The 22,505-nt window shown below is 37.9% G+C and overlaps 3 protein-coding genes across 3 annotated transcripts; all 3 read left to right on the forward strand.

Moving 5' to 3' along the window:
• The first annotated feature begins 1,207 nt into the window (after nucleotides 1–1,207).
• LOC128362289 (trace amine-associated receptor 13c-like) lies at nucleotides 1,208–2,618 on the forward strand. Its single transcript, XM_053323029.1, has 2 exons — nucleotides 1,208–1,377; nucleotides 1,808–2,618. The coding sequence occupies exons 1-2, from the start codon at nucleotides 1,208–1,210 to the stop codon at nucleotides 2,616–2,618; spliced, it is 981 nt and encodes a 326-aa protein (XP_053179004.1).
• A 4,418-nt stretch (nucleotides 2,619–7,036) lies between these two features.
• Nucleotides 7,037–8,441, forward strand: LOC128362290 (trace amine-associated receptor 13c-like). Its single transcript, XM_053323030.1, has 2 exons — nucleotides 7,037–7,206; nucleotides 7,634–8,441. Exons 1-2 carry the CDS (start codon nucleotides 7,037–7,039, stop codon nucleotides 8,439–8,441), a joined length of 978 nt encoding a protein of 325 aa, XP_053179005.1.
• Nucleotides 8,442–13,529: 5,088 nt separating this feature from the next.
• LOC128362291 (trace amine-associated receptor 13c-like) lies at nucleotides 13,530–14,920 on the forward strand. Its single transcript, XM_053323032.1, has 2 exons — nucleotides 13,530–13,699; nucleotides 14,110–14,920. The coding sequence occupies exons 1-2, from the start codon at nucleotides 13,530–13,532 to the stop codon at nucleotides 14,918–14,920; spliced, it is 981 nt and encodes a 326-aa protein (XP_053179007.1).
• The last annotated feature ends 7,585 nt before the right edge of the window (nucleotides 14,921–22,505 follow it).

Consider the following 22,505-nt stretch of genomic DNA (forward strand, 5'->3'; position numbering starts at 1 on the left):
CTTTTTCTCACATGGTATACGTATGGGTGTTGGTATATGTCAGCCAGTACATGACAAAAAGTGACATTCAGAAACACCAAAGATATGTTTTGACATACTGTCGGCATTCTATAGTTTGTGTTTGTGTTTTTCAGAGAGTGTTAAAAATAGTTTAAGGCAACCTGTCAAACAATCACGGGTCAGCTGTGGATTATGATTAATCAGGATTCCTAAATATGACCAACAAATTCACATTTTCTCTGTATATTGTTGTTGGAATGGAAAGATAAATGACAGGAGGTGGACATATATGTGTAACTTTTTTATTTATTTATTTATGACAAATGCAAATCATGTTATTATTGAGGTTGAAAAATAACATCAACTAAATCATACCACATCTCCTATACGTCTTAGTGAATATAGGATGTGTTATTCAGATCTTCCTCTTTTTTCATCAAACTTAAAGATAACCTTAATTCTAAACAATTTGTGCATCTAGCAAATATAGGATGGGTGGATTAAACTTTTTTCCTTTTTTTTAACAAACAACTGCAATTTCATTAAATGTGGACCTTTTACCTATTCTTCTTTTGGCCAGTTGCTGAGGCAAACTAACTGGTTAATAATTTCTTAATGTAAAGCTGAGCATTGTAGACAAGACAATGTAGTCTTTAATGTAGTATTATTACATCAATCAATCTTTATTTATACAGCGCCAAATCACAACAAAAGTCACCTCAAGGCATTATTCACATAGAGCAGGTTTAGACCATACTCTTTAATTTAATTTATAGAGATCCAATATTACAATATGAGCTGGCACTTTGTGACAGTGGCAAGGAAAACTGCCTTTTAATGGAAGTAAAATTCAGGCAGAACTGGGCTCTAAGTGGGCCGCCATTTGCCTCAACCAGTTGAGGTTGAGAGAGAGACAGATAGAGAGGAAGAGAGAGAGAGAGAGAGATCCATCTGGTAATGTCTGGAAATAGAAGCAATAACTAGGATAAGGAGGGAAAACAGGGTGTGACAGGTGAGGAGCAATACTGGTCAAAAGAGGTGTGTTAAAATCGGAAAGAGAGCAAAAGGTGGTGAGTAGGAGGAGTTCGGGAAAGCTAAAAGAAACATGGGGAAAATGAGAAAGATAAGAGTTAAATAACTGATGTCACGAAGAAGTGAATCAGAGGGCTGCCAGACCTCTGCAGCTCCCTAATCACATCCTCTGACGATGGTAGAGACACTGGAACAAGTTGAGCTCTGCATCCTTCCTCTCAACATCTCCTGCATGTCAATGCTGGTTTCACCCAAAGCCACGTTCATCAAAACACTGTTGTACTGCATTGTTCTGCTGACTGTGATGCTCAACCTGTTGGTTGTCATCTCCATCTCTCATTTCAGGCAAAGATACTTTTCTTGAATTATTACAGTTAGTAGTGTGTAATAACAGGTTTTTGTGTCAGGGATTTTAGGGAAAACTGCTGAGCATCAGTTTTCATACAATTATGATTTTATAAATCCTATGCTATGAAACCAAATATGGTTCTCAGTCCATCCTACATACTAGCTTCAAAAGCTAAATAGGCTAATGATCTCAGTACTTAACTTATAAATTTAAAAAATCTAAATTTCATTGGGCTTCTTTGTACGAAGGCAGTAGTCATGATAAAGTCCAATTCTTCTAAACTGAAAGAGTAGAGATTTCATTTGTTTGTAGAGTTTGGTTTTTGTAGATTTGTGTCAGTAAAGGTAAAAAATTCTGTATTCTCAGAAATATGACACACTTCAGGAAACTACCACTAATTGGAAAATTCATAATCTTTCTCTCCAGGCAGCTTCATACCACCACCAATGTCTTCCTCCTCTCCCTGGCTGTGTCTGACTTGCTTGTTGGGGCTGTAGTGATGCCAACTACAGTCACCCAGCAGTCCTGCTGGTTTCCGGGTAAAATCACATGTACTCTCTTGTTTTTGTTGTTGGGCTTTACTCTCACCTCTTCCTCTGTTGGAAGCATGGTGCTCATATCAGTGGACCGTTATGTGGCTATTTGTGTTCCTCTGCACTATTCTTCCATGATAACAACAAAGAGAGCGAAAATCTGTGTGTCTTTGTGTTGGATCTGTTCTGTTATCTATAACCTCATAATATTAAAAGATCATGTGTCCCAAATAGACATGTTCAATCCCTGCACCCAAGAATGCACAGTTTTCATAAGCTACATATCAGGGTTAGTAGACTTTATTGTCACTTTTTTCGTGCCTGTTACTGTTATCATTGTTCTCTATATGAGAGTGTTTGTGGTGGCTGTGTCACAGGCACGTGTCATGCGGTCTCAAATTGTAGCTGTCAAATCAAGAACTCAAACTGTAATTGTGAAGAAATCTGAGATGAAGGCTGCTAGAACTCTTGGCATTGTCCTACTTGTGTTCATACTTTGTCTGTGTCCATACTATGGTTCTTTTCTAGCAGGAGAGGACATGACAGCTGATGGTTCATCTGCTGTAACTTGGCTATTTTCTTGTAACTCTACTTTAAATCCTCTGATCTATGCCTTTTTCTACCCCTGGTTTAGAAAAGCTATCAAAATCATTGTTAGCCTTCAAATACTGCAACCAAGTTCCTGTGATTTCAAGATATTATAGAAATCAGTTCAGAATACTTTTTCACACAACACAATAAACACAATAAAACCATACTGTTGTGACATATAATAAATATATTAGGTTGGGAAATACAGATATTAAAATATGAATTATGTTTTAAAAAGTAACTTAGACAGTTTAGATGTTTAGAAACACTGAATAGATATCCTTACTGTTTTATATTACTGTACTTTAAAATAGAATATCTGCTGTATAATGAATGAGGTTCTATAGTAGCTTAAATATTGTAGAGAAAAATACAAATGCTAAAAGTGATGTGTTGTTTCCAGTCTGTTGAGGATCCCTGACAAATGCTATGATTATGTACAAATGAATAAAACTAATAACTGTCTCAATCTGTGTAAGACTGTTTTCTAAATCATCAAGGCCAAATTGATAATTTTATCAGGACACTGAAGAAATATTATTTGTATTTTTATTACTCAAGAATCCCAGGAATACCCTGAAATGATGAAGATAAATTTAAAGCAACAGGAACACTAAGAATAATTATCTTTCAAAGACCTACAGCAGCTGGTGTAATGCAGGTTTGCTGTCTTCATTGTACGGCCTGTTTAATGGTCTCTCTAAAAATTGAACATAAATGTCTTGTGAGCTTCATTCAGTTATTTCAGAACAGAAAACATTGTTTACTTTTAATTCTTATTAAGCTATTTCTCACATGGTATATGTATGGGTGTTGGTATATGTCAGCCAGTACTTGACAAAAAAGTGACATTCAGAAATATCAAAGATATGTTTTGACATACTGTCGGCATTCTATAGTTTGTGTTTGTGTTTTTCAGAGAGTGTTAAAAATAGTTTAAGGCAACCTGTCAAACACAATCACAGGGCAGCTGTGGATTAATTATGATTAATCAGGATCCCTAAATATGACCAACAAATTCACATTTTCTCTGTATATTGTTGTTGGAATGGAAAGATAAATGACAGGAGGCGGACATATATGTGTAACTTTTGTTTTTTTTTATTCATGACAAATGCAAATCATGTTATTATTGAGGTTGAAAAATAACATCAACTAAATCATACCACATCTCCTATACCTATTAGCGACTATAGAATGTATTCTTCAGATCTTCTTATTTTTAATCAAACTTAAAGATAACCTTAATTCTAAACAATTTGTGCATCTTAGCCATTGCTCTTTTTTTTCGTAATATAAAGCTGACCATTGTAGACAAGACAATGTAGTCTTTCTGGTTCAGAAAATCCATTACACTCATTGTCAGCCTTCAAATACTGCAACCAGGTTCTTGTAAGACAAAGATCATGTAGAATAAAGATATATATCTGACTTATTTAAGTGTAAATTCAGTATAATTGAAGTTGAAGTGATTTTTGTTTTGTTTTGTTTTATCAACTCGACACATCAGTTCACCATGTTTTAAAGGACACAGTAAAACCACAGTGTTGTTGGAAAGGACAGCAAAAAGACTACCTGAATAAGTATTCTTACAGAATGTACAGTACTGTACTTTAAAAACAGAAAAAATATCTACTTCCTTAAAAAAAAGAGCATTATATGGCTAAAGTCTATTGAATGGCCAAATATATTAATGTCATGAATTGTGTAATCTAGGTCTATGTTCATCAACACAGTAGAAGTTGTGCATACGCATTATACAGGTACCTATTTTGTAATTATTAAAAGTATGACACAAAAAATGACATAAACAATTACTGTTAAGAATTTGCAATTAAATCATGTCATTTACATTTGTCATTACATGTATTAACTGTGAGATATCTTGTACCCAGACTGTTGAGGATTCCTAAAAAAAAGCATCATCATGTAGAAATGAATAAAACTGATAAATATCCAAATCTTTGTGACATCTTTTTCCAGACTACAAATCATCAAGGCAAAATTGATGTTTTTATCAGGACACTGGACAGTAATAAAAATATTCAAATACTAAGTAATGAAGACTGAATGTGGCCTTGAGATCGATCTCAAGTACTACAACACTACCTTATGGCAAACACTGAGGCCTCCCAGGAAAGCACAGGAAGACTATTTATTACCAGAGTGTTTCATATTCTGTGGAGCACAGGGCACTGGGAAGGAAAGGGTGAAAATGCTGTTAATAGAGGGACTGGAGTCTCTTACTTTACCTAAACCTAAATGTATAACTAAATCCAAAAAGAGAAAATGTACAGATCACTAAAATTGCAATGTACAGGCTGCATTATCCAATATAAAGATACAATTATCTGTGACTCCAGTAAGGGTGCTGGAAGGCTTGCTGACCAAGGCTGAGCTTCAGGAACATACAGTGATGTTATAAACTGTGCTGCAAAGGCATTGGAAACCCAAAATATTTCCTGGGCTGCCAAAAAGAAGAGACCTCCATCAGGTACTCAACATCACTCAGTCCAGCAACAGATTTGACTAAGAATGGGGCCCTAGACTAGGAGTAGGCAAAGGCATTCGGAAACAAGCTGCTACTGAATGGTGAGGTAGGGACCAATCAGACTTATGAACCTGATGTTGCAGTCCCAGCAGCCCGCTCATCAACCCATTCAACAACCTCTACACCAATAGTGGGGACCCAGACGGAGTTCCAACAGCTAAGACACAATTTAGGGACTGGATTACAACACAACATCATAAATCAGATGTTGGCAATGGGGAAGACTCTAGCAAAGGACCTAAAGTTTTAGCAGGCTGGAATGGTGTCAAGCACCCATCAATGGATTGCACCCCACTTACACTGGAAAGGCGGGTTTTCATTGGGGAGAGCTCTGAAGTAGAAGTTGTTTTAAGAGATTTATCCACCCTTGTTTTTTCCCTGGCCTGTTTTCGGGTATATGGTAATTCCTTAAGCAGCAAGTAATGACCCTACAATTTACTGGACTTCCATCTACTTTCAAATATTCTATACGTTTTTTTAATGCTAAAAATTTCTTTGTTCATCCATGGCACAATTTTGAAAGTGGACTTGAGTTAATTTTTGGTCATATCTAGGATAAATAAGTGATTAAACATGCCCTACTGGTCATTGTATTGATGAGAAAGGGCAAATTGTTAGCGGTGTTGGCAGTGTTAAAAGTGATGAGAATAACTGAGCTGTATATTTATTAAAAACATGAAAGTCAGCTTTTTGCTTTTGGGGTTTTATGGTACCTTGAGAAACCTGAGGATACACATATGGTCAGAGAACAAGGTTTCTGATGCACATTATACAAATTAGATTCAAACCAAGTGTAAAAACTAGCTCTAGTGAGTATCTACTGTTGTGGGTAGGACTGTTCACATGTTGGGTAAAATTGTAGGGCAGTTATAGCAAAAGACGGTGATAATAGTTCTGCTTGTGGGAACTTTGAAATGAACGTGATTCATAATCTCTGGGACAGTCTCGTTCAGGGCCTTCACCCCAGAACAGCTGCCTTCAAGTCGATGTTCCCTACAACAAGCAAGGCAAGGTCCTAGTTTCAGGTTGATGTAAGATTTTCAGACCTTAGAGGAGTTGGTTTTTACCAATGCAGAACCGTCGGTATCCAACTGGATGTGCAAGCGGTAAGCAAATTTTAGATTGAGCAGCTGTCCTCCTTACCCTAAAAGATCTGGATGATCTGACACCTGACCAACAGTAGAGGTTGCAACCTGCTGACAATGGTCAGTGGTTTTTGCAGCCAATGACAAGAACTATGGAGACACAAGAGCAGTTCTCCACCAGATCCCCACAGGTAATGCTCCCCTTGTTTATGATCAGTACAAGCTGATTCCACCAGCTTTTTGTGTTGTTTCAGTTATAATAGCTATTTGACATAAACATTTGTTTTTTAAATTGTTATTTATCATTTAATATTGAAAATGTTTTGCTGTCAATTTAAATTGAGCGACTGTGGCTCAGGAGGTAGAGCGGTCGTCATCCAACTGGAAGAGTGGCTGTTCGATTCCCGGTTTCTCCAGTCCACGTGTCGATTTGTCCTTGGCGAAACACTTAACCCCAAACTGATCCCGTTGCTGCGCCAACGGTGTATGAATGTGTATGAACTGTTAAATTTCCCCCTGATGAGCAAGTGGTAGCCCCTGCCATCAGTGTATGAATGGGTGAATGATATGTAATGTCAAGAACTTTGAGTCGTAAAGACCAGTTCTTTTTCTGAATAAACAATGTTTTTTTATTTTTTTAATCCAATTCATTGATTAATCGAAAAGATAATTGACCAATCAATCAATTATTCAAATATTTGTTAGTTGCAGCCCTAGTAGGAAGTTAACTTATTGAAAAAGAGAGGGAATTGGAAAGAGAGCAACATTTGGTGAGTTGGAGAAGTTCGGTTTGGGGAGGGGTCTGCAGCACATGAGAGTTAAATAACTGATGTCATGAAGAAGTGAATCAGAGAGCTGCCAGACCTCAGCAGCTCCCTCATCACATCCTCTGACGATGGTAGAGACATTGGAACAAGCTGAGCTCTGCATCCCTCCTCTCAACACCTCCTGCATGTCAACGCTGGTTTCACCCAAAGCCACGTTCATCAAAACACTGTGGTACTACATCGCTCTGCTGACTGTGATGCTCAACCTGTTGGTTGTCATCTCCATCTCTCATTTCAGGCACAGATACTTTTCTTGAATTATTAAAGTTAGTAGTGTGTAATAACAGGTTTTGTTGTTGGAGAATTTAGGGAAAACTGCTGAGCATCAGTTTTTATACAGTTATGATTTTTTAAATCCTATGCTATGAAACCAAATATGGCTCTTACTCCGTCCTGCATATAAGCTTCAAAAGCTAAATAGGCTAAAGAGCTCAGTTCTTAACTTGTAAATTAAAAAAAATCTCAATTTCATTGGGGTTCTTTGTATGAAGGTGTCACAATAGCCGTAGTCCAATTTGCTAAACTGAAAGAGTAGAGATTTCATTTGCTTGTAGAGTTTGGTTGTAGATTTGTGTCAGTAAAGGTAAAATATTCTGTATTCTCAGAAATATGACACACTTCAGGAAACTACCACTAATTAGAAAACTCATAATCTTCCTCTCCAGGCAGCTTCACACCACCACCAATGTCTTCCTCCTCTCCCTGGCTGTGTCTGACTTGCTTGTGGGTGTTGCAGTGATGCCAACTGCAGTCGCCCTGCAATCCTGCTGGTTTCCTGGTAAAATCACATGTGCTCTCTTGTTTTTGTTGGGCTTTACTCTCACCTCTTCCTCTGTTGGAAGCATGGTGCTCATATCAGTGGACCGTTATGTGGCTATTTGTGTTCCTCTGCACTATTCTTCCATGATAACAACAAAGAGAGCTAAAATCTGTGTGTCTTTGTGTTGGATCTGTTCTGTTATCTATAACCTCATAATGTTAAAAAATCACTTGTCCCAAATAGATATGTTCAATCCCTGCTCCCAAGAATGTACGGTTTTCATAAGCTACATATCAGGGGTAGTAGACTTTATTGTCACTTTTTTTATGCCTGTTACTGTTATCATTGTTCTCTATATGAGAGTGTTTGTGGTGGCTGTGTCACAGGCACGTGTTATGCGGTCTCAAGCTGTAGCTGTCAAATCAAGAACTCAAACTGTAGTTGTGAAGAAATCTGAGATGAGGGCTGCTAGAACTCTTGGCATTGTCCTACTTGTGTTTATACTTTGTCTGTGTCCATACTACAGTCCTTTTCTAGCAGGAGAGGACATGACAGCTGATGGTTCATCTGCTGTAACTTGGCTATTTTCTTGTAACTCTACTTTAAATCCTCTAATTTATGCCCTTTTCTACCCCTGGTTTAGAAGAGCCATTAAAATCATTGTCAGCCTTCAAATAATGCAGCCAGGTTCCTGTAAGACAAAGATCATGTAGAAAGTAGCCATATACTGTACTTAGACTAACTTATTTCATTAAGGTGAATTCAATGTAATTAGAGGTGAAGTAAATGTGTTTTTTTTGTGTCAACTATACACATCAGTTCAGAATACTTTTTAAAGAACCCAGTGAATCCAAAGTGCTGTGACATTTGGTAAATATATTAAGCTACAGCTAAAAGACACACATTGAGAATATTAACGATATTTAATCAAACAATTTCCCAGTGTAGATGATGATGATTTAACAGCTTTTGTTATGAAACCACTGAATAGATATTCTTACAGTTTAATCTTACTACTTGCTAGATGTGATGATGTGTTGTGTCTAGGCTGTCGAGGATCCCTGACAAATGGCATGATTATGTACAAATGAATAAAACTGATAACTGTGAAAATATGTGTGATCTCACATTTCATGCACAGATGCTTTTCTTGAAATATTGCAGTTTGTTGTGTGTTACAGCAGGTACAGGTGTCTGGGTAATTTAACTTATAGGGGAAAGAGATGAACAACAGTTTTCATAAAATTATGCTTTTTTAAATTGTATGCAAGAGTTTATTTTAGCAATAAAACAGCCCTGAATGCATACAAGTGTTTTGCATTGTTTTTAAAAAGCTACAACAGGCTATTGATATCAGTTTCACCTATAAATGAAAATGTTATTGTCAATGGGTCTCTCTGTATGAAGGTACCACAGTAGTAGAAGTTATGATAATCTCTCTCTTAATATTTCCACCACACTGTCTAGGATTATTTCAAGTGTGGATCTAATAAAAGACTTGGAGATTTATTTTGCATGTCGAGTTTAGTTTTTATATTTCTCTATTAAGAGAAGTAAAATAGTCTATATTCTCACATGCCAAGCAAAACAGTATTTATTTGTCGCAATAAATTGTTTAATCTATGAAATGCAAGAGTGTTCCTGACTGTCTTTTTTCTGCAGTTCACAAAATGAGAAATAATATAGTACATCACAAATACAAAAATATTTGTATGCCTTTTTCTACCCCTGGTTTAGAAAAGCTATCAAAATCATTGTTAGCCTTCAAATAATGCAACCAGGTTCCTGTGACACAAAGATCATTTAGAAAATAGCCATATACTGTATATAAATTGGATTTATTAAAGTGAACTCGGAGTAAATGAAGATTAAATTTTGTTTTGTCTTTTGTCAACTTTGTATACATCATGTTATGGACTGGGGTCAGTTTTGTTCTGTTTTTACTTTTGTTTTGGCTGTGGTTATGTTTTTCTCTTTTCTCTTCCTGTCTCCTGCAGGGCAGGTGGTGGCTCAGGGGGCGGGGCTGACCTACTTCCTGAAGAGCAAGGAGCACACCTGAGTTCAATCCACTAATCATCTCACACCTCCATAAAAGCCTGGTTCACCTCCACACCACTGCCAGAAGATTTTTCAGTCACCGAGCCTCATGGTCAGCCAGTCTCCTGCCTCCAGCTACCACTGCCTGCACCACCGCCTGAAGTGGCCCGTTTTGAGTTTGTTCTTCCCCCGTGAGGAAGCCCTGCCCGACCCCCCCATACCGCTGCTTCCAGCGGCTCCTTGAGTTTTGGTTTTTGCAAATAAACCGCTGTTTGAATTGCTCCCTGGTCTCCTGCCTTTTGGGTCTACCCTGCACACAAACCGTCACACATCAGTTCAGAATACTTTTTAAAGAACACAATAAAACCACACTGTTGTGACATATAATAAATATATTAGGTTGGGAAAGACAGATATTAACAATATGAATTATGTTTTAAAAGTAACTTAGACAGTTTAGATGTTTAGAAACACTGAATAGGTATCCTTACTGTTTTATATTACCGTACTTTAAAACAGAACAATATCTGCTGTATAAATAATGAATGAGGTTATATAATAGCTTAAATATTGTAGAGAAAAATACAAATGCTAAAAGTGATGTGTTGTTTCCAGTCTGTTGGGGATCCCTGACAAATGCTATGATTATGTACAAATGAATAAAACTAGTAACTGTCTCAATCTGTGTAAGACTGGCCAAATTGATGTTTTTATCAGGACACTGAACATATACTATTTGTCCTTTTCTTACTCAAGAATCCCATAAATACCCTGAAATGATGAAGATAAATTTAAAGGAAAAGGAAGACTAATTATCTTTCAAAGAAGCTTAATTGTTAATTAACATCAGATGCTGTAGGTTGTTTGCTGTCTTCGTGTACGGCCTGTTTAAAGGTCTCTCTAAAAATTGAACATAAATGTCTTTGAGCTTCATTCTACGGTGGCCGAGACCCGCCATAGCTGCAAATAAAAGTAACGCTGCAAACAAAAAGAAACGCTGCTGCATATAAAAGAAACGCTGCAAATAAAAAGACACACCGCAGCAAACAAAAAAAACGCTGCAAATAAAAGAAACACCGCAGCAAACAAAAAAAAAACACCGCAGCATATAATTTAAAAAAACGATGCAAATAAAAAAAGCCACAACGGAAGTGGATTACCGGGGACTGTTTTTGCCGAAACACCGGAAGAAGAAACAACAACAACAACAACAGGATTACGAATTGGAAAACGAACTAGAAAGTAAGTGAAAATGGTAGTGTTTAATGTCGCTACATGTACTTTTTAATGTGTTATTTGGTCAGGCGATGTAGCCCCAGGTTTGAAGTTGAACTGGAGAATGCCGGTGTATTGTTAGCTTCGGCTAACACGGGGAGACCACTAACGAGAGTGGAAACAACTGACGGCTACATAGTTCCGGCAGCTTGTTGTTGTTTGTATCATTAATAATCATGATAACAATAATCTAAGGCGTGGGTAACAATAATTATTTGGATTAATGTGAAGTTTAAGCTGTGTCCTCACAGTTTGTCACCGGCAACGTGAGGAACATCCTCAAAGCCACATAAACATTAGGGATGACTAACTGCAAACCAAACATCAATATGGTTTCCAGCATGTTTGAGGGTGACTTGTCTGTTTCAGCCAACATGGGGATGAGGATCGGAACTGCAGACACTTAAAACACACTGTTCCGCCTACGGGACGGGTCGGAGGTTGGGAGGTAGCCACAAGTCCTTCTGAATGTTTTAAACACCAACCCTTAAGCATATTTATTCATGCCGTACATTGTTAGAAAGCATAGGTTGCCCTGATTCATTCAAGACCACTCACGAATTATATTGGTTGCTCACAGCCGTAATAGTATTAGCGATTGGCTCGGCTAGCCACTCAGCTAAAGTAAAAACAGCTATAATCTCTACATACCTTCAAAGTCTTCCCTTTATCCACAACGATCATCTTATGACTCAGGACTTTCTGTACAGCTCGCCAAGTATCCATTCTTGTGAAATATGAAATCCGTTTCCATAACATCGAAATACTATCCTCAATATGTCCATGTATTTAGTCCAACACGTAACGTAATAACACAAATAACAAACCATATACGGTCCCTTTTACGTCTTTTCCTGACCTACACGTACAAGAAACAACAACAACGACAGTAATAAGCTGCCGGAACTATGTAGCCGTCAGTTGTTTCCACTCTCGTTAGTGGTCTCCCCGTGTTAGCCGAAGCTAACAATACAACAAGTTCGTTTTCCAATTCGTAGTCCTGTTGTTGTTATTGTTTCTTCTTCCGGTGTTTCGGCAAAAACAGTCCCCGGTAATCCACTTCCGTTGTGGCTTTTTTTATTTGCATCGTTTTCTTTATTATATGCTGCGGTGTTTTTTTTTTTGTTTGCTGCGGTGTTTCTTTTATTTGCAGCGGCGTTTGTTTTTATTTGCAGCGTTTTTTTTGTTTGCTGCGGTGTGTCTTTTTATTTGCAGCGTTTCTTTTTATTTGCAGCAGCGTTTGTTTTTGTTTGCAGCGTTTCTTTTTATTTGCAGCTATGGCGGGTCTCGGCCACCGTATCATTCAGTTATTTCAGAACAGAAAATATTGTTTACTCAGATTGTATACGCATATGTCAGCCAAGACATGACAAAAAAGTGACATTCAGAAATATCAAAGATATGTTTTGACAGTCAGTTTTTACTGTCGGTATTCTATAGTTTGTGTTTGTGTTTTTTCAGAGAGTGTTAAAAATAGTTTAAGGCAACCTGTCAAACACTATCACAGGACAGCTGTGGATTAAATATGATTAATCAGGATTCCTAAATATGACCAACAAATTCACATTTTCTCTGTATATTGTTGTTGGAATGGAAAGATAAATGAAATTGAAAAATAACATCAATTAAATCATACCACATCTCCTATACCTCTTAGCAAATATTGAATGTATTATTCAGATCTTCCTATTTTTTAATCAAACTTAAAGAACTTTAATTCTAAACAATTTGTGCATCTTAGGCATTGCTCTTTTTTTTTAGCAAGTAGCCTATATAGGATGGGTGGATGAAACGTTTTTTTTATTTTGACCAAACAACTGCAATTTCATTAAATGTGGTCCTTTTACCTATTCTTCTTTTGGCCAGTTGCTGAGGCAAACTAACTGGTTAATAATTTCTTAATATAAAGCTGACCATTGTAGACAATGTAGTCTTTAATGTAGTATTATTACATCAATCAATCTTTATTTATATAGTGCCAAATCACAACAAAAGTCATCTCAAGGCATTATTCACATAGAGCAGGTTTAGACCATACTCTTTAATTTAATTTATAGAGATCCAATATTACAACATGAGCTAACACTTGGTGACAGTGGCAAGGAAAAACTGCCTTTTAATGGAAGTAAAACTCAGGCAGAACTGGGCTCTAAGTGGGCCGCCATTAGCCTCAACCGGTTGAGGTTGAGAGAGAGACAGATAGAGAGGAAGAGAGAGAGAGAGAGAGATCCATCTGGTAATGTCTGGAAATAGGAGCAATAACTAGGATAAGGAGGGAAAACAGGGTGTGATAGGTGAGGAGCAATACTGGTCAAAAGAGGTGTGTTAAAATCGGAAAGAGAGCAAAAGGTGGTGAGTAGGAGGAGTTCGGGGAAGGTTGAAGAAACATGGGGAAAATGAGAAAGATAAGAGTTAAATAACTGATATCATGAAGAAATGAATCAGAGAGCTGCCAGACCTCTGCAGCTCCCTCATCATATCCTCTGACGATGGTAGAGACACTGGAACAAGTTGAGCTCTGCATCCTTCCTCTCAACACCTCCTGCATTTCAATGCTGGTTTCACCCAAAGCCACGTTCATCAAAACACTGTTGTACTGCATTGTTCTGCTGACTGTGATGCTCAACCTGTTGGTGGTCATCTCCATCTCTCATTTCAGGCACAGATACTTTTCTTGAATTATTAAAGTTAGTAATGTGTAATAACAGGTTTGGTTGTTGGAGAATTTAGGGAAAACTGCTGAGCATCAGTTTTTATACAATTATGATTTTTTAAATCCTATGCTATGAAACCAAATATGGCTCTTACTCCGTCCTGCATATAAGCTTCAAAAGCTAAATAGGCTAAAGAGCTCAGTTCTTAACTTGGGGTTCTTTGTATGAAGGTGTCACAATAGCCGTAGTCATGATAAAGTCCAATTTGCTAAACTGAAAGAGTAGAGATTTCATTTGCTTGTAGAGTTTGGTTGTAGATTTGTGTCAGTAAAGGTAAAATATTCTGTATTCTCAGAAATATGACACACTTCAGGAAACTACCACTAATTAGAAAACTCATAATCTTCCTCTCCAGGCAGCTTCATACCACCACCAATGTCTTCCTCCTCTCCCTGGCTGTGTCTGACTTGCTTGTGGGTGTTGCAGTGATGCCAACTGCAGTCGCCCAGCAGTCCTGCTGGTTTCCAGGTAAAATCACATGTGCTCTCTTGTTTTTTTTGTTGGGCTTTACTCTCACCTCTTCCTCTGTTGGAAGCATGGTGCTCATATCAGTGGACCGTTATGTGGCTATTTGTGTTCCTCTGCACTATTCTTCCATGATAACAACAAAGAGAGCTAAAATCTGTGTGTCTTTGTGTTGGATCTGTTCTGTTATCTATAACCTCATAATGTTAAAAGATCACTTGTCCCAAAAATACATGTTCAATCCCTGCTCCCAAGAATGTACACTTATCATAAGCTACATATCAGGAGTAGTAGACTTTATTGTCACTTTTTTCGTGCCTGTTACTGTTATCATTGTTCTCTATATGAGAGTGTTTGTGGTGGCTGTATCACAGGCACGTGTTATGCGGTCTCAAGCTGTAGCTGTCAAATCAAGAACTCAAACTGTAATTGTGAAGAAATCTGAGATGAGGGCTGCTAGAACTCTTGGCATTGTCCTACTTGTGTTTATAGTTTGTCTCTGTCCATATTACGGTCCTTTTCTAGCAGCAGAGGACATCGCAGCTGATGGCTCATCTGCTCAAATTTGGCTATTTTCTTGTAACTCCACTTTAAATCCTCTAATTTATGCCCTTTTCTACCCCTGGTTTAGAAGAGCCATTAAGATCATTGTCAGCCTTCAAATAATGCAGCCAGGTTCCTGTAAGACAAAGATCATGTAGAAAGTAGCCATATACTGTACTTAGACTAACTTATTTCATTAAGGTGAATTCAATGTAATTAGAGGTGAAGGAAATGTGTTTTGTCAACTATACACATCAGTTCAGAATACTTTTTAAAGAACCCAGTGAATCCAAAGTGCAGTGGCATATGGTAAATATATTAAGCTACAGCTAAAAGACACATATTGCGAATATTAACTATATTTAATAAAACAATTTTCCTGTGTAGATGATAGAGATTGAACTGCTTTTGTTTAGAAACCACTGAATAGATATTCTTACAGTTTAATATTGCTACTTGCTAGATGTGATGATGTGTTGTGTCTAGGCTGTCAAGGATACCTGACAAATGGCATGATTATGTACAAATGAATAAAACTGATAAGTGTCCAAATATGTTTGATGTCTTTTTCTAGACTCCAATTTATCAAGGTCAAATTTACATTTCAATCCGGACACAAAAATAATAAATATTCAAATACTAAATAATGAAGACAGTTAAAACATAATACCGGTAATTGCAAAACAAAATACGAAAGATTTGAAGTGTGTTATTTTGTGGTATATTCATCATTTTAGTGTTTATATATTTTAGTGTTTTTATTATACATATACATATATATATATATATATAATAAATATAATTTGAATTATACAATACAATATGGTGAATGATACAACTATTGAAGTCAAATTGTCTAGATTGTTGAAATCTCCTTTATTTTCATTCTGCCTTTTTTTTCTTCCACAAAAGACATGTCAACAATTTAACAAATGATGGCTGAATCCCATTTAATTGCTTCTGGATTCACAATTGTCTGAATATTTACATACAGTAAACTCTGTGTAATTTCATAGTCATTTTATTATTCGAGAAAAAGCAGAAATACCCAGAAACGATAGAGATACATTTAAAGCAACAGGAAGACTCAGAATAATTAGTTATGTTTCACAGGGGCTTCATTTTTAACAAACACTGGCTGCTGTTGTTTGTAGTGCAGGTTTCCTGTTCAGTCTTCTTGATCCTGTCTGTTTAATGGTCTGCCTAATAATCAAATGTAAAGTTGTCATATCCAAAATTGGACCAACTTTCTGTGTGGCATATTTCATTTTGATGGACTTCTAATATTGAAACTCACAATGTTCTTCTTCTAGATGTGCATTGCCAAAATTACAGAATTAATAGTTAACCTACCACAATTCCTTCAGTTATCAGTTCAACACAACACAAATAGACGCACACACTTAAGTATGTAACGAAACAAAATTGTCCACACTGACATTTATAGAAGAGCCTTTTAATGTTTCACAGATTTTCTTTATTCTGCAGTTTCTGGGACTGTTAAAAAAGATCTGTCAAAGTGTTCTCAAAATGACAAGTCATATAGTACATCAAAAAGAAAATATACTGCATGGTTTTAAAAAATATTGCTTGATAAATTATCAGTTTATTAGTTTAGTTTACTAGTTTCACTTTAATAATCAACCAGATAATCTAATAGCCTACCTCAAAAATAGAAACATTTATGATAAATATAATTTCAGCAATACTTTGTTAGCTATAATGCCACATGCTGCTAGGATACCAGCCACAGTTATAAGAATGTATATCATATATTGCTAAGAAAGATTTATTTAGTATTCCAATCTAAAGTTCTCCTCTTGTTTGATCATAATTTATTTGTGACATGTAAAGTAAAAAGAAAGGTTTTCTTAAAACTTTGTAGTTGGACTTACTTTTTTTTTTTTACAGTTTTCCCTCTAGTGAGTGGAGATGATAAACATATGATGGTGTTTCTGCTTAGTCCAGTGTCTATTTAATTGGTATTTCATTAGGAGCCACCAGTGGTTCTGCACTTTGGCCTGGAGTAGTTGCTTTGGCTGATGGTGTTTTTGGCTGCAAGCCTGACACAGTAGGTGGTCCAGGGCCTGAGGTCAGTCTCTATGTAAAAATCACCTTCCACGGTTCTTACTCGAGGTGGCTGGCTGGCCCGCTGCTCACTCTGCTCCTCCTCAATGACAAGCGTGTACTCATTTGCATCCTTCACTGTCGTCCACTTCACATACAAGGAAACCCCACCAACTGTTATAGAAACAGTTGGAATCTCAAGATCTGAGAGTCAGAAAGATGGGATAGGAATTAGAAGATATTTTGTAATAAAAGACCTTTGATGAGGTTATACTCATGTTTGAACACTATGTATAACACGGTCTCTTGGTTCTCTGATAACAAAACTAGGGAAGCAACAAATTATTTTTTTCCATTATAGACTAATGTGGGGATTATTTTATAAAATTTCAGCAGGTTAAAATGTTGATCACTTATTAAAAAAAAACTGGTGATCAATTTTCTGATGATTGCAGCCCTAACCGTTATACGTACCTCTGTCTAAATTGGCAAAAACCTGAGTAGCCCGTAAATCTCTTCTTCTCCGAGTTCCTCCTGGACCTGAGAAAGATACGAATATTCATTACAGATTGCAGTGTCGCAGTGTTATCCTAACTTACAACTGAAGTATGTGGGACCTGATTGAAACATAGGGTACTTTCACACAAGCCCAAACAAACTGAACCAAATAGGAAAAATTCACCCAAAATTCACTTCAAACCAAATGGATGTTGCTGCTACAGCTCGAGCTGAATGACGTGGAGAGATTATTTTTGTGAATCCCGTGTATTGCTGGTGATTCTCTCGCCCTGCATCTGACCTGTTATGTTGCTGTTAGGGTTGCTCTCTCCCACGGCACTGCTGGCCGTCACTTCAGTGGTGTGAGGATCAAAGTTGGTCAGTGCACAGAAGAGCCCTGTGGTGTTGCACAACTCGACACGGTCTGTACCCGACACATTGTAGACAGTGTACCTTGTGGCAAACAATGAGGCCTCCCAGGATAGCACAGCAGACTGTCTGTTACCAGAGTATTTCACATCCTGTGGAGTACAGGGCACTGGAAAGGAAACAGTAAAAATGGTGTAAACAGACAGATTGGAGTTTCTTATTTTATCTAAACCTATGCTATATGAGGCGAAGATACAAGACATATTCTGGCTAAACACATTCAAATATATAGATATATTTTTTTCAAAAATGATATAAACCATCAATATATACAGATCACAAAAAATGTGATCTATGTGCTACATAATCCAATGAAAACATATAATTACCTGTGACTCCAGTAAGGACGCTGGAAGGTTCGCTGACCCCAGCTGAGTTTTTGGCGCGTACAGTGATGTTATAAGCTGTGCTGCAAGGCATTGGGAACTCAAAATCCTCCCTGGACCACCAATAAGAAGATAACTCCATCAGGGCCTGTGGGTTGTTTTGGATTCGACCGGTCACCTCCACCAGGTACTTGACGTTGGAACAGTTGACGCTGTCCCATGATGTCAAAGCCCAGTGAGTTTGGTCACTCTTCTGCATCCGTACTTTAAGACCAGTTGGAGCACATGGAGCTGAGGAAGAAGGAGATAGATTCTCTTTGTTTTTGTGACAATTTGAAAATGTAAAAGATCATCCTTGCTAGCCTTTTTGGTAGGATAATTAGATTTTGTTGTGCTGTATCTATTTATTAGACTTGCTATACTACATTGCAGATTATTAACCAATTGAGTGCTTCTTGAATTGATTATTGTAACATACGTACGGAAACAACAAATTGATTGTGTCTGACAAACCACTGAAGCTCTAAAAGATTTTCAGTAAAATGATGTAATTGAATAACTACTCTTAAAAAAAAATTGTTTCTCTATATTTTATTTTTATATTTTTGCTACTGCCATAATTCACTTTTGAACTCTGATATTTACCTGCTCCAGCTTGTAGAGGTGCACTAAATGAGCTGTTGCAAATGCCATTGGAGGCTTCAACAGAGAAATTGTACATTTCGCCACATTCCAGGCCTTCAATGATGCAGGAGGTGTTGGTGCTGTCACAGTATAACATGTCTCCATCCATAGGTTGGGCAAAGACAAAATACTTCACAGCACCCTCACTTTCATTCCAAGAAAGGATGGCTGAGTTTGTCTTGCAATAAATATCCACTGCTAGACTCAAGGGCTCACAGGGCACTGAGAAGGAACACAGGACATAATATCTGTCAGACATTCAAGCATACAGCTGGTCATGATTTAAAAGGAGACAAAAAAAGGAAAAAGGCCATGCACATTCTGGAGAAGAGTCTAAAAAGAGGTGACTACTTAAGTATAAAATCTAACTTCAGCTTTTAGTTGAAATTGAATTTAGTATATTAGTACATTAATAGAATAACATGACAGAAACAAAACCTACTTAAAATCCCAGGTAACTCATACTGATTATTAACAAAAAGGTAATTTTTGCAGTATGATGCATGATTACAGATGTCACCACAATATTTCCTTTAGGCCTCTTTGGTCCAATTGTCTAACATCTATTGTGAAAATGTGACTTTAGTGCTGCATCCAAAAATTATCAATTTATCTGCCTTTGTTGATTAATCATATCTGTGAAGTCAGATGACAGTGGAAAATGCCTGTCTTCAAATTACTTATTTTATAGGAACAACAGTTCAAAACACAATAGTTTCTTATCACATAAGCAGAAATCTGATATTTGACAGGCTGCAATTCAACAATTCATCAATTTTCTTTCCTGGACTTGATAGATTAGCCAATTAACAACATTTTAACCAATAAATCTTCTGTCAGCCAATTATTTGACAAACCATTGCAGCTCTAGACTTCATAATCTACTGTATATCATTTTACACACTAACATACAGTATACACCTCATCTAAAATGTTGCTTTGGTTAGATTGGTTAGATTTCGTGCTTCTTGAAATTTCACTTGGCAAAAGAGACATGTCTGGTCATCTCTCTACCTGTCCTGAAGGATGCAGTCTGGGGTGCGCTGGTGCAGTTGTCTCCACTGGCAGTGATGCTCAAGTTATACAGCTGTCCACAATGCAGATTAGCAAGGGTGCAGTTGTTCACTAAGGTGTTGCATTCCGTAACGTGTCCATCCCTTCCTGTTGCTGTCAGCAGGTAGGATGTGGCCACAGGGGAGTGGGCCCACGTCACTGTGGCTCCATTCTCCTCGCACGATGGTACCACTGTCACGTTGTCTGGGACACAGGGTGCTAGAGAAGACAGAATAACCTTAAATTTGCGGCTTGCGCTGTGGCTTTACTTTTGATAATAGAAGATTTTTCCATAAAGAATGAAGTGAATCAGGCTACTTGGTGAGCAGAAAAATACCTGTTTTTATCTTCTTTGGTGGACTTCTAAGGCTGCTGCACTTATCAGAAGAAGATGATACAATGATGCTGTATTGCATGCCACAGCGAATATCCTGTAGTACACATGAATTGGAGGAGCTGTTACAGGAAAGGAGGGATTGGTCGTGGCCCTCGGCGGTCACCAGATAGACGGGTGTGTCTTGAGTCAGCTCCCATTCAACCAGGATTGTCTCACTGTTGCACTGTGTTACTGCACTGATGGATGTTAGAGCACAAGGACCTACAGGACAGGGCAGATATATTTATATAAATGCTCCAGAAAACCATCAACAGTTTGAAATCTTCTGATCATATCTTGACAGCAGAGATTCATGTTAAATACCTGTCTCAATCTCAAAGGTGGTGCTGGTATTACTGCGGCAGTCTTTGTTGACAGCAGTGACATGGAAGGTGTAAAGCGTCCCGCATTTCAGATCTGGCACATTACAGGGAGAGGAGGTAGTAGTGCAGGTGGAGTTGTGACCTCCAACCTCCTGGGCCAGCACAAAATAGCTGAGAGCTCCTTCTGAGGCGTCCCAAGTCACCCAAGCTGAATTAGTTACGCAGTCCAGGCGGCCTTGTGGGTTCCTGGGCACACATGGAGCTGAAGAGGAAATGGAAACAAATGAGCATTCATAAGGAATTATTTCAAAATTTATCTCAATCTTGAGCAAGTTGACTCAGCAGCTAAATCCAGCAAGACCAGCTATTGGCCAGCTATGGTTTGAAGTTGGTTCTTGCTTGATTTTCCAGCATAGCAGACATAAATGTTACTGATACCAGAGTGCTTTGCTTTGGTAGTCGAGTGGTTACCATGCATGCTATGTAATTGCAACGTCCCTGACTGCAGCAAGGGACGATTGCTGCACATCATTCCCCCATCTCTCTCTCTCTCTCTCTCTCTCTGTTTCCTGTCAGCCTCTATGCCAACATTGATCTTCTCATCTAACACTTGGAAAGAGTTGTGGCTGAGAAGTGAAAATTTGTATTTCCTAAAATAGTGAACTGTAACTTTAAATATAGAACTATAAAGCTGGGAAACACATGCAAATGCAATATCGAACTGCATTCATAAAAAGGAAAACTACAGCTGTAACACTTCCTGCCTGTAGGACTTTGCTTTCTTATAGGTGCATATTGACTTCTTAAAGCCTGATATGATGAATAATGCACAGCCTCCCCTTGTGGAGAATCTGTAGTTTGCTACGCATGTTTTCATCGAATGAAATTAGTTAAAGAGCCAATTCCACTGCATCATACCACTGACAAGCTGAGATGTGTGACAAATGGCTTCAGTTTACCTGTAGAAATCACAACTGTAGGGCTCGGCTTGCTCTCACAGTCATCTCTGACAGACAACACAGTAACGTTGTAGCTCCGTCCACAAGGAAGATTTTGAATGGTGCAGGCTGTGTCACTCGAGTTACAGTAGAGTCTCTCCCCCTTGTTGCTCACTGCTGCCACGTGGAAATACTGGGCATTGGGGTTGGGTGACCAGGACACGACCATAGCACCTTCATCACACTGGACATCAACAGTCACGTCCTGTGGTGCACAGGGAGCTGCATGTGAGAAAGAGTGGAGAAAAAAGATAAGTTAATATATTATTGTTTAACTACCTTCAGGGAATTTCTAAGTTTCTATTTTGAGGAATAATGAACAAAACTAATGCAAATGTAAACTGAAGAAAAGCACTTTCAGAATCACTTCACTATAACAAAAAATAAGACTGTCATCAAAATGTATAGAAAGTCTCAACAAGCTTTTACAAAGAGTAGATAATTGGCCCTCTGTGTTGCACAGTACCTGTCTGCATGTAAGCCTTGTCGCTCTCCACGCTGGTGCAGGACTCATCCAGGCCAAACACGCTCACGTTGTAAGTCTGGCCACACTGCAGGTCGCTCAGATCGCAGTGGGTCATGGTGTTGTTGCACTCGGTCTGGTGGTCTCCGTCTGCTGTGATACCCACAGCAAGATAGGAAGCTGCGCCGCTGGCTGGCTCCCATGTCACCGCTGCTGAGTTTGAGTGGCACAGTAGTGATGCCTTGATATTGGTGGGCCTGCAAGGTACTGGTAGAGAGAAGAGGAAAGATAAACAATGAGTTCTTCTTACTTAATGCCAAATCACAAAATTTAAAAATAGAAGAAAAGAGACTTGAAGCATAATAATACTATTAGCTTTACTCATAGCATGAGTAAAATGTGAGCCATTATGTGACCCATTTAGACTTCTATAACTCTAAATCTTAAAACAGAAATGTATTGGTTCCATCATGTAAGATCCTGTGTTAATACACTTGTCCACACCAAAACCACAGCACCTAACTTA

The sequence above is a fragment of the Scomber japonicus genome, chromosome 7, assembly GCF_027409825.1.
Source record: "Scomber japonicus isolate fScoJap1 chromosome 7, fScoJap1.pri, whole genome shotgun sequence".
Taxonomy (NCBI): Eukaryota; Metazoa; Chordata; class Actinopteri; order Scombriformes; family Scombridae; genus Scomber; species Scomber japonicus.